General features: G+C 37.9%; 2 protein-coding genes across 2 annotated transcripts in view; one reads left to right on the top strand and one right to left on the bottom strand.

The window, feature by feature from the left end:
• LOC138015682 (phosphopentomutase-like) overlaps positions 1 to 12,500 on the top strand; it is a 136,689-nt gene that overhangs the window by 23,091 nt on the left and 101,098 nt on the right. Inside the window, exons 4-6 of the mRNA XM_068862795.1 lie at positions 204 to 292; positions 9,780 to 9,864; positions 10,381 to 10,464. Of these exons, the coding sequence (XP_068718896.1) occupies positions 204 to 292; positions 9,780 to 9,864; positions 10,381 to 10,464 (258 nt within the window). The remainder of the gene's footprint in view (positions 1 to 203; positions 293 to 9,779; positions 9,865 to 10,380; positions 10,465 to 12,500) is intronic.
• Positions 6,759 to 9,004, bottom strand: LOC138016199 (protein unc-13 homolog C-like). The gene is made up of 2 exons (XM_068863363.1): positions 8,985 to 9,004; positions 6,759 to 7,525 (listed from the first exon to the last, which is right to left on the bottom strand). The coding sequence occupies exons 1-2, from the start codon at positions 9,002 to 9,004 to the stop codon at positions 6,874 to 6,876; spliced, it is 672 nt and encodes a 223-aa protein (XP_068719464.1). The 3' UTR covers positions 6,759 to 6,873.

A 12,500-nucleotide genomic window follows, 5' to 3' on the forward strand; every position in this document is an offset into this window, starting at 1 on the left:
CAGTATGATCCCTTGGTAGTAACTACCAGTAGGTAGTTCATTCAGCAGAGTCCCGGTCAATTCTGTGGGCTGTCTGTAAATGGTTTGACTCTGAAGATGACTTCTTCTCAGTCAACATTAGTCAATGTCATCCTAACTCCTGGTTCAAGCCATTTATGATTTTGTAAAAAATTGTTTCTTTTTGTCTGTCTCTTTTTAAATAGGGTCTCTGTAGATATTTGGAAAAGCTTTTTCCAGATCTTAAGGAAAGAGGGGTTGTTGTAGGATTTGATGCAAGGAACAACAGTAAAAGGTAAGGAATTAAACCTAAAGTTGGCTGGTGATTAGTATTTCTCGCATTACAGGGTTCAGGTCAGTGAAGAGAGAGAGAAGCACACAAAGTGAATTTTATGTTTTGACAAACTCATCTGATGAATTGGTTTTTTGCCCTGAGCAGTGCGTGAATTCATGTCTCCCTGATTACTAGTTGGGCATGCTAAGCCATCACAAAAGGCTACCATGCTAGCAAGACAGCTGATTAATGAGGTGACTTAGTGGTGTGGGGATCCCTAGGGCCCAACTTTTTCTTCACTTGAGTGTGTACCCTTGCCTCTACAGTATAAACCCATACGGGACTTACAACAAATGAAAGTCAGAACTTTCGAGGCAAATGAAAGGCTATACATATACGCAACTGATGATTGAGAGAAAGAGAGAGAGAAGCACACACACACTGTGCATTTTACCTTTCTACACACTCGTCCGAAAAATTGTTTTTTTTTTCCTGAGCAGGACTTGAACCCATGTCTCCCTGATTAGTAATCGGGCATGCTAAGCCACTACACCATCAAGGCTACCATGCTAAAATGCACTGTGTGTGCTTCTCTCTCTCTCTCTCTCTCTCTTCAGTTACGTGTACGAATAGCCCAACTAGTAATCAGGGACACATGGTTTTGAGTCCTGCTCAGGGAAAAAAACAATTTTTTGGATGAGTGTGTTGAAAGGTAAAATGCTCTGTGTGTGCTTCTCTCTCTCTTCAGTTAGGTGTACATAGGCTTTCATTTGCCTCAAAATGTCTGAATTTCATTTGTTCTAAGCCCCTTTTGGGGTTATAGAGGCAAGGATAGACACTCAAGTGAAGTTTTTAGGCGTTAAACAACATCTCTCCTTATGCAGTTCTTTGTATATCACTGTTTATACCATAAATTATTTCAGTGAAAAATTCAGGCTTCTGTTAATGTAGTGAAATAGAGGTTATTATTTGGTGTTACGGTGCATGAATTTATGCTAATTAGGATATGCCAATGTCTATGTCATATAATTATAGTATCATGGAGTCATGGTTTCATAGGTTATGCCAATGTCTATGTCATATAATGATAGTATCATGGAGTCATGGTTTCAATGGTTTCGTAGTGTCAATGGTTTCATGGTTTCTAAGGTTTCGTGGTGTCAATGGTTTCATGGTTTCATAGGTTTCGTGGTGTCAATAGTTTCATGGTTTCATAAGTTTTGCGGTGTCAATGGCTTCATAGTCTCATGGGTTTCATGGTGTCAATGGTTTCGTGGTTTCATAGGTTTCGTGGTGTCAATGGTTTCATTGTTTCATAGGTTTCGTGGTGTCAATGGTGTCAATGGTTGCATAGGTTCTTGGTGTTAAGGGTTTCATAGTTTCATAGGTTTCTTGGTGTCAAGGGTTTCATAGTTTCATAGGTTTCGTGGTTTCAAGGGTTTCATGGTTTCATAGGTTTCGTGGTGGCAATGGTTTCATGGTTTCATAGGTTTCGTGGTGTCAATAGTTTCATGGTTTCATAAGTTTCGTGGTGTCAATGGTTTCATGGTTTCATAGGTTTCGTGGTGTCAATGGTTTCATGGTTTCATGTGTTTCGTGGTGTTAATGAATTCATGGTTTCATAGGTTTCGTGGTGTCAATGGTTCATGGTTTCATGTGTTTCGTGGTGTTAATGAATTCATGGTTTCATGTGTTTCGTGGTGTCATAGGTTTGGTTGTGTCAATGGTTTCATAGGTTTCGTGGTGTCTATGGTTTTATGGTTTCATAGGTTTGTTGTTGTCAATGGTTTCATGGTTTCATAGTTTCATAGGTTTGTGTTGTCAATGGTTTCATGGTTTCATAGGTTTCGTGGTGTCAATGGTTTCGTGGTTTCATAGGTCTCGTGGTGTCAAAGGTTTCATGGTTTCATAGGTTTTGTGGTGTCAGTGGTTTCATAGTTTTATAGGTTTCGTGGTGTCAATGGTTTCATGTGTTTCGTGGTTTCATAGGTTTCGTGGTGTCAATGGTTTCATGGTTTCATAGGTTTCGTGGTGTAGATGGTTTCATTGTTTCATGTGTTTTTTTTTTTTTTTTTTTATTTTATTTTTATTTTTTTATTTTTTTTTATTTGCAACAATACAAGAGAATACAATGCTTACGAACAGTACACTGACTACTTACAGCACTAGCTCTATTTACATGATGTTACTCTAATTTTAACAGTGTTTGAATTACAACGACTAACAAATCTACACGACTAACAAATACAGTGAAGACAGTACTACAAACACATGCAGTGACGACAAAGGGCAAAGAAAAAAAAGAAGAAAAATAGATAATTATCATTACAGCTTGAAGTTGCACTATGGAGGCATCAAAAACAGGGTAAAGGCATGTGGTTCACTACAGGTAATGTAAGATATGCACCTGACAGGAGATTTGAAAGGAACTAATGGGTAGGAGATAAATACAGATAGGTGAAGAAATATACTAATATTAATTAGATCCTCATATATCCTGCAAGAGGTTTCCATTTCTTTGTGTCTCCACTTTTTATTTCTATTTCATATCGTGATTTTAAAGTGCGTATGAAATGTGTAAGATTTGGATGGCCTTCTTTTGTCTTAGCGAGCCATATGTGATATCGTGCTAAGAGAAAGCAATAATTTATAAGAAGTGCGAATTGAGAGATATCTGGCCTCAGACCCAAAGCAGTAGTATTTGTCAAAGCATAATCCCTAGGAAGTACATTTAGGTTTATCAGCCATTCAGTAAGTTTGTTCCAAAAGTGAGATGTGTGGCTGCACGTCCAAAAAAGGTGAATAAGTGACTCAGAGGAGGTGTGACAAAAGCTGCAGTTTTCATCGCCCTTTAGACCTATTCTAAATAAGAAGTTATTGGTTGATACGCGTCTATGTAAGAATTTAAACTGGAACTCTATTAGCTTAGTGCTCTTTGTGCATTGTTTAGCTAAAATATAAGCAGCAGTCCAATTGATGTTGTCATTTGTTGGTAGGTCACAATCCTGTAGCCATTTTTTTTGACTTGACTCGGGGGTTAAGCTCTTGATACTGATCAATTTTTTATATATTAAGGTAGTTGCTTTTTTGACTTGTAAAATTCTTGTTGTAAGTGGCTCCTTTTCGTGGTCGGTGTTCTGTAGATCTTGAAAATTTGAATCGATCCGAATAGACTTAACAGCGGATATTAATCCGTAGAAGCTGAGAGGGCGAGGGTCAATTTCATACTTACAGCGAAAATCACTTAGCGAGAGAAAGTTGTTGTCCGATCCTAAAAGATGCTTCACCCGAGTTATTCCCTTATTGAACCAATTTTGAAAAAAAATTGTCTTGTTGGCTATCTTTATTAAGGAGTTATGCCAAAGTTGTTGGTCCAGAAAGTGATTTTTCGATGCTATTTCTGGTTCAAAGTTAACTTCTGCCCAAATTTCTAATACTTCTTTTAAAAAGCCATCCGAAGTTGTTATTTTCGATAAGATGTCCTTAACATTAAGGTTGTAGGAAAAAAAATTTTGACAACCATATTTTTGGAGGGTTATATCGAAAAAAATTTTCCATTTTCCCTTGTTATTGTTATCCAAGTATTTTTTAATCCATGTCGTTTTGAGGGATTTATTGAAGGAACTTATATCAATCATTTTTAAGCCACCATCACCGAAATCGTTGATCATTACCTTCCGTTTTATCTTGTCTCCTTTGCCATTCCATAGAAAAGTGTAGAGTAAGTCATTTATTTCGTTTAAAACTCTGTAGTTTGAGCGAAGAGGTGAGAGCAGGTAGACTAATTGGGAGACCACTAGTGATTTGATAACAGTGATTTTCCCTAGCAATGTGAGTCGGCGGTATTTCCAGCATCTCAGGATTTCTTTAACTTTTTCGAGTTTCTCGTTGTAGTTTAAGGAGGCAGATAGTTCGGGATCTGTTGAAATCCATAGACCTAGGGATTTAACCCTGTCTTTTGGCCATTTGAGTTCTTTTCCTGATAACAAAATTTTATCATTTCCAACACTTGCGCCGATCCATAGAGCTTCAGTTTTCTTATCATTGAGTCTGAGGCCAGAGACTTTGCTGAAATCGTCAAGCATTGCGAGGGATGAAAAAAGAGATTCGCGTGACCCGTCTAATATAAGTGTTGTGTCATCGGCATACTGACTTAACTTAATTTCCACATTATTTACAGAGATTCCCTTTATATTAGTATTTTTCCTAATTGCCATGGCAAGCACCTCTGCTGATAGGATAAATAGATAAGGTGAGAGCGGGCAGCCTTGCCTAACACCTCGTTGAATCTCAAAAAAATTACTTGCCCATCCATTATTCAGAATACAGCTTTCAGTATTACTATACAGGGTTTTCACCCAGTTAATCAATGAAGCACCAAATCCGTAGAAACTTAGTGTGTCATGTATGAAGGACCATTCAAGAGAATCAAATGCCTTTTCAAAGTCAATAAAAAGTAATAGGCCCGGGATATTCTTTTCTGTGGCGTATTGGATAATAGAGTCGATAAGTCTGATATTTTCGCCTATGAATCTGTCTTTCAAGAATCCTGTTTGATCATGATTGATAAGGTTTGGAAGTACTAGTTTAATTCGGTTTGCAATAGATTTTGCTGCGATTTTATAGTCAGTATTCAAAAGGGTAATAGGTCTCCAATTTTTGATGAAGTACAGTTCCGCATCTTTTTTTGGAATTAGTTTAATCGCCCCTCGTCTTTGCGTCACTGAAAGGCAGCCAGAGTCTAAAGCATAGTTGAGTGCCGAAATTAAAAAAGGAGAAATGTCTTTCCAAAAAACTTTATAAAATTCGGCAGGAAGTCCATCTGTTCCTGGCGTTTTGTCGGACTCCATCTTCTTCAGGGCTTCGAGACATTCCGTTTGAGTTAAGGGGCCTTCACATAAAATTTGTTCTTCATTCGACAAAGAAGTGGAGTTCACTTCAGAGAAGAATGTAGACTGGAGGCTGTCGGGTTTTTTTGACGTATAAAGGTTTTTGTAGAAAGCGGTACATTCAGATAAGATATCTCTATCTGTGGTGACGAAATCAGTGTCATTAATTTTTAATTGACTAATTGTTCCTTGTTTACAGTGCCTTTTTTCAAGATTTAGAAAGTATGCAGAGTTCCTTTCGCCCTCGTTGTACCATTGCGACTTTGACCTAATAATTGCACCTTTGGTCCGATACTCAAAGATGTTTTCCAGTTCTTTCTTTAAGGTAAAAATTCTTTCTGCAACAATATGGTATGAGGGGTTACCATTGCTTGAATTGTCTATATGTTTCTCTAAAAAAGCGATTTCGCGTTCCAACATTTCTTCGCGTTTTCTTGTTGTCACGTTTTTGTATGCAGCATAGGATATTGATTTCTCTCGCACCTTTAATTTGATCATCTCCCAGAGTAGGGCTGGGTTCACCGAGATGTCTTCTTTGTATTGGTTCACAGTGTTTTCAATTACTGTTTTAATTTCTTGGACATACCTCATTTCGCTTAGAAGAGACGTGTTCAATTTCCAAAAACCTTTACCTCTAGGGTTCGAGTGTAAAGCTACATTAAGAGTAATCATCGAATGATCCGTTTTGAAGCCAGGAAGAATATCTGCATGGGTCACATCACATAAGGATGATTCACTGACTAGAAAAAAACCAAGTCGACAGTGTATGACTGGTTGGTTTTGTCGCCAAGTATATCTCTTGGTCTCCGGGTTGAAAAGTCTCCAAATATCAATCAAACCAAGATTTTCAGAGAAGTCTTGAATCACTTTTAAGGCATTCTTGTGTGTTCTGGCAAGGCCACCCCTCTTATCCTTTTCAACTTCAAGAACTAAGTTAAAGTCCCCACCAATTATAATTTCCTCACATTTAAAGTTTGATAAATGATCGAAGAAAACATGAAAGAAGTTTGGATCATCTTCATTCGGAGCGTAGATGTTAGCCACAGTCAGACGCTTGCTATCAGCAACGATATCACATATTAAAAAGCGACCATTCGGATCCGAGAAAACCTTGTGGATCTGACAATTGAAGTTATTGTTGAAAAGAATACCAACCCCTGCTTTGTTGCTGCTACAGCAGCTGAAGAGCGCTTTATATCCCCACTCACAAGTCCATTTATCAGTAGTTTCTTGAGAACAATGGACCTCTTGCAGCATATAAATAGATTTCTTTTTTACTCTCAGCCAGTTAAACACCTCTTTTCTTTTGGCATTGTTTCCCAATCCCCTGACATTAAGGGAAACTATTTTCAAATCTGTTGTATTGTGAGTGATGAAAGAAACGGAGTTGACGGTTTTGCATTTTCACAATAAAAGATATCTAAATGACCACATGCCTTCAAGCTATTGTTGATGAGATAGATTGCTATGCCCTGGAGACAGTACAACGAAAACACACACAAATTGAATAAAATTACTAAAAGACTTTTGGTTGAGAAATTAGGCATCTTGCTACAGTAAACAAGAGAAAAAGCCTGTAGCTCTGCTAGACTATTTAAGCTGTCGACCGCCTCTAATTAGTTAAACGCATATTGGCAATAAAAAAAAAAAAAGAAACTGCGAAACCTTTGAAGAAATTTGCAGGTCAATCTGAACAAAGTTATTTTATGTGGGTTAGACAGTAAATTTTTGCCCGACGGGCCACAATTTACCTTTAATATACAGTTTGTCTGGTTGCGACTGGCTGAAGGAGGCAGCAACTCCATTTCGTCTGGCATCTTTAAAAGCATCCATCTGTACTTTTCTTCGGGTAATGATATCCCTGGGAAGGTCTCGGAACATTTGGAAGTTAGTGCCTTTAAGTCGGTGACCAAGTTTAAAGATCTGCTCACAGTCTTTGTACCTGAGGAAACGGGCAAGAATAGGACGCGGATTTCCATCTTTGCTTTTACCGATCCGATGTACTCGCTGGATTTCTACGCTCCTTGCATCCCTGTAACCGAGATCCCGTTCCAAAAAATTTCGAAGAACTTCTTCGGTGTTTTCACCAGAGCGGCCGCCTATTTCTGTCGATTCTACTATGTTGGTGAATTTAATATTCTCCCGGCGAGAGTAGGCTTCTAAGTAAAGATTTTTAGTGTGGACCTCCTCTAGCAGAACCTCAGTTTTCTGGCATTTTGTCGTCAGCTCTGCTAATTGAGTTTCGTAGAGTCGATGCGCTTTCTCCGCAGCTTCTGTCTTTTCCTTCAGTTGTTGTCCGGTAAAGTTGATTCCTTCTTTTAGGTCGTCAATATCTTTATTCGTTGTTGTTTGGAGATCTTCTAGCCTTTGGGTTCATTTCTCTAAGTTCTCGAGATTGGCTTCAATCTTCTTCACGGCTGATTCTATTGAATCAAGCTTTTCCAGTTTTGCTAGGATTGCTTGCAGAGTTGCACCAACATCTTGTGTCATACTGAGAGCTGTCATTATTTCGTCTTCGTGGTGCGTTGGCGAGGAGTACTGCTTGGTTTTTTTTATTTCCGGCGAAAGACTTGACTCGTCGGAGGAAGCTGAAGATCTGGTTTTTCTTTTGCTGAGAAATTGACCAAAATAAACGGCCATTTGCCAAAATAGGGCAGAAAAACGTTCATTCCTCCCCCACGGAGGTCTGCTAAACACAGCCGACATTTACGTTCACCGATCAGTGAGGCTTTTGATCGAGTGTGCGAGAATTTTGTAGTAAATGCAGAGTTAAACAAGTGTCAGAAAGACGCTATACTATCCTCTACTTACAATACAAAACTTGCAATTACACATAGATAACAGCTACTTGCACTACTTACAAAATTAGTACGGATTACATACGCTACAAAAACCAGAAACTAAAGGGGGCGGGAAAGTATGGTAAATTTCAGTTAACTGTAGTTTTAACTCAAAGGAGAAAAAAGAGATTAAAGATATTTTCTCTGCTGACTCACTGAAAATTAGCTTTATATACTTTGAATGTTGAGGCGAGCAAAATAGGAAGGGAATGTCTGGTAGGAAGGAAAGTGTAAAAAGAGCGAGAGACCTCAAACTGATAAAAGATTACTAAAGAGGGAAAGGTTCAATTTCTATATTATATTGTTCTAAAATAGGCTTAAATTTTTCAATAGTTGGAATATTTCTTTTGCTTCTGCAAAGCCAAATGTAGAATCTCGCAAGTAACAGAACGAAGTTAATTGCAGCTTTGTTTTTGGAAGTATCAGGCATCAGACCCAAGACGACAAGACTGTTAAGGGGATACTATGAAACCATTGACACCCCGAAACCATTGACACCGCGAAACCTATGAAACCATAAGACCATTGACACCATGAAACCTATGATACCATGAAACCCGTGAAACCATGAAACCATTGACACCACGAAACCCATGAAACCATTGATACCATGAAACCTATGAAACCATGAAACCATTGATATCATGAAACCTATGAAACTATGAAACCATTGACGAAACACATGAAACCATGAAACCATTGACACCACGAAACCTATGAAACCATGAAACCATTGACACCATGAAACCTATTAAACCATGAAACCATTGACACCACGAGACCTATGAAACCACGAAACACATGAAACCACGAAACCATTGACACCACGAAACCTATGAAACCATGAAACCATTGACACCACGAAACCTATGAAACCACGAAACACATGAAACTATGAAACCGTGAAACCACGAAACCTATGAAACCATGAAACCATTGACACCATGAAACCTATTAAACCATGAAACCATTGACACTACAAACCTATGAAACCATGAAACCATTGACACCACGAAACCTATGAAACCTTGAAACCACTGACACCACAAAACCTATCAAACCATGAAACCCATGACTCCATGAAACCCATAAAACCATGAAACCATTGACACCACGAAACTTATGAAACCATGAAACCATTGATACCATGAAACCTATGAAACCTTGAAACCATTGACACCGCGAAACCTATGAAACTATCGACACCACAAAACCCATGAAACCATGAAACCATTGATACCATGAAACCTATGAAACCTTGAAACCATTGACACCGCGAAACCTATGAAACTATGAAACCATTGACTCCACGAAACCTATGAAACCATGAAATCATTGACACCACGAATTCTATGAAACCACGAAACACATGAAACTATGAGACCATGAAACCACGAAACCCATGAAACCATGAAACCATTGATACCATGAAACCTATGAAACCTTGAAACCATTGACACCGCGAAACCTATGAAACTATGAAACCATTGACACCACGAAACCTAGGAAACCTTGTAACCATTGACACCGCGAAACCTATGAAACCATAAAACCATTGACACCACGAAGCCTATGAAACCATTGACACCATGAAACCTACAATGTATGAAACCTTGAAACCATTGACACCACGAAACCTATGAAACCATGACTCCATGATACTATCATTATATGACATAGACATTGGTATATACTAATTAGCATAAATTCGTTCACCATAACACGAAGTAATAACCGAAATAGAACTCTGTGCTGATGACCATTCAATTTATTTGTTAGACTTGCCCAAAGAGCTGGCAGCGTATTTGCAAGTCAAGGAGTCCTGGTTTATCTGTTCAGTAAAATAACACCCACTCCATTTGTTGTGAGTTTAAGAAATTAATGTACATGTGCTGAAGAAAAAAAATAGTAGAGTATTACCAGTAATCAGAATTTTTATTTTCATGAATATAATAATATAACCAAAATCTAAACACCAAAGATTCCCTTCAGATTTTATCAATTGGCTTTTGGGGATGTCACTCAACGGAGACTACAAAAACCTGGAATCTCAGTCTTCCCAATTCTTAGGCATGTACCAAGTGCGGTTTGAACTAATTTTTTTGTGTGTGTTCCTTGTGATGAATGTCGAGAAGCATGTACTTCTTGACCATACATTAACAGTAGCAGTAACCCTTACCAAAACCAACCCTACTCTAACCTGAAAACAACCATTAATTTAGCTTTAGCATGAATACAGGGGTTAATGTTTAGGAAAACAAATGTTTATCAAATTTATTGGTGCATTTCATTGCCTGTATTACTGGGCTTAACTAAAAGCATAGAACAATCTTTGTTTTTCTGTTCATGTAGGTAATTTTGTAAGTTCCTTTTTCCATAGCCGTATTGTGTAAGAAGATATAACTGCATATGTGGTGTCATGGTGACAGCTTCTCACAACCCAAAAGATGACAATGGATATAAGGTAACGAAAACACTTTTACTGAATTACTGTGGCTAAAATGTTAAATTAACTTGTGCAAATGATGTGAAAGTTCAATTTGCAATGTGTGCTACCATAAAATTCTTGCGCAAACCAAAAAAGAAAGTGTTATTTTCAGGGTTATTGGAAGGTCTTGGTGTAGGTTCTGTAAATTTAAAAACTAAGAGGTAAAGTTAACTGAAGCTAATGTCTTCTAAAAAGCAAAGCAATTGATTATCCAGTCGAGACTACAATGAAAGTTGTGATTTTTGCAGGCAGCGATTTTCTTTTGACATTCCTTTTATTTTAAAAGCCACTAGTCTTTGCTGTCAGTATAATTTAACCAAAATTGTTGACACTGGTATGGCTGGTATAAACTACAAGAGCACTCTCAACCAAAGCATACTTTTAATTTAACGAGCAATCACCAAATCTAACAACGCCAATACATGTAATTTGCTTTACTGAACTCTCCATTTTTGCTTTTTTACATTTGATACACAAACCCATTGGCCTTCTGGACTGGAGAATTGCATTTCTGGAGTTGCATTTAGACTGTTCTGTTAATATACATGTAATTACAGTTAATTGGTTATAGGTACAGTGAAATCTTGTTAAGCAGATACCTTTTCGGATAGTTGGGGTCTTTCTGCAGGTACCAGAAAGCATTTTATATTTGGTCACTAGTGATGAATCTTTATTTGGAGTTGTTTTGTTTTCTGTCTTTTGTTTTACATTATCTCTGCTCCGGTACCTGCAGAAGGAACTGATAGTTATTTGATACCGGGGTACAATATATTAATACATGTACAAAGTGGCAAAGTAAAGACCCAAGTGTTGGTTCAGCAATAGTTTTGATTCCATGATCTCCTGCATGGGAGAACACATTAATTTACTTTAACAACCCAAAAACAATCTGACCAGATTGTAGAAACCCCTCACTCACAATTCTTTTCCAACAGCTGCTCCTGCTGTCCTGCAGCCATTTACATACATGTACAGCAAACACGGCACTTTCAGCAGTCCCGTAGTTATTTATGTACACACAGGGTACATCAAACGCTGCACTTACTATTTACGTTAAAAAGCTACTCCCGTAGTCCGGCAGTCATTTACATACATCAAATGCTGCTCCCGCGGTCTCGCAGTCACTGTGTTGACCTTTCACATTGCTTTCATGCAACCAAATTGTCCTAAATTACTTTAATCTGACTGTAAATTATTTAGAACAAAGGACAGCACAGCACATGCTTTCTTCAGTTTAGATGAGACTACTTTGATAAAAACAGAATAAACACTCGAGGATATCACCTGAAGCTTTTACAGTGAAATCTTGTTAAGCAGATACCCTTTTGGAAAAGGGTAAAGGCAATCGATGTCTTTATGTCTATTCTACCTTCTGTTGTCACTGAAACTTTTGGAACAAGTTACAATTAAAATTGTTGAAATGAAAGTTTGAAGGACATATCATCTGTGCAAGTATAAATGAATGTAAATATCCTAGTTTGTATAAACATGCTCTAGTCAGTCCAGTACCGAAAGTTAATCATCCTGAAAACATTGAAACGGATTTCAGACAAATATCTGTGCTACCTGTTTTTGGTAAGGTCTTAGAAAAAGTCCAAATACTTCTAAACAAGGATGTCTTCAAAGTCGAAGAAAATCAACATGCCTTTTCATATGGTCAGTCAACCGTATCAGCTCTTATTAATATCACACAAACCTGGTTCAATAGTACTGACAACACCCCAGAGGGTAGAAAAGCGATCCATTCCCTCTTTATTGATTCCAGCAAAGCCTTCAACATGGTCGATCATTCCATCCTATATATTGACCAAACTAAAAGCAAGAAATACATGCAAACATATGTGGCTCTGGATCCAAAGCTTCTTGGAAAGTAGATCCCAACAAGTAAAGCTTCCAGGTATACTATCAACATCTAAAGCATGTCTGGCAGGAGTTCCTCAAGGCTCGGTAATATCACCGCTATTATTTAGTATCTTTATTGACGACTTTGATGAATTCAGACTAGAGGAACT

The sequence above is a fragment of the Montipora capricornis genome, chromosome 9 (genome assembly GCF_036669925.1).
Source record: "Montipora capricornis isolate CH-2021 chromosome 9, ASM3666992v2, whole genome shotgun sequence".
Classification (NCBI taxonomy): Eukaryota; Metazoa; Cnidaria; class Anthozoa; order Scleractinia; family Acroporidae; genus Montipora; species Montipora capricornis.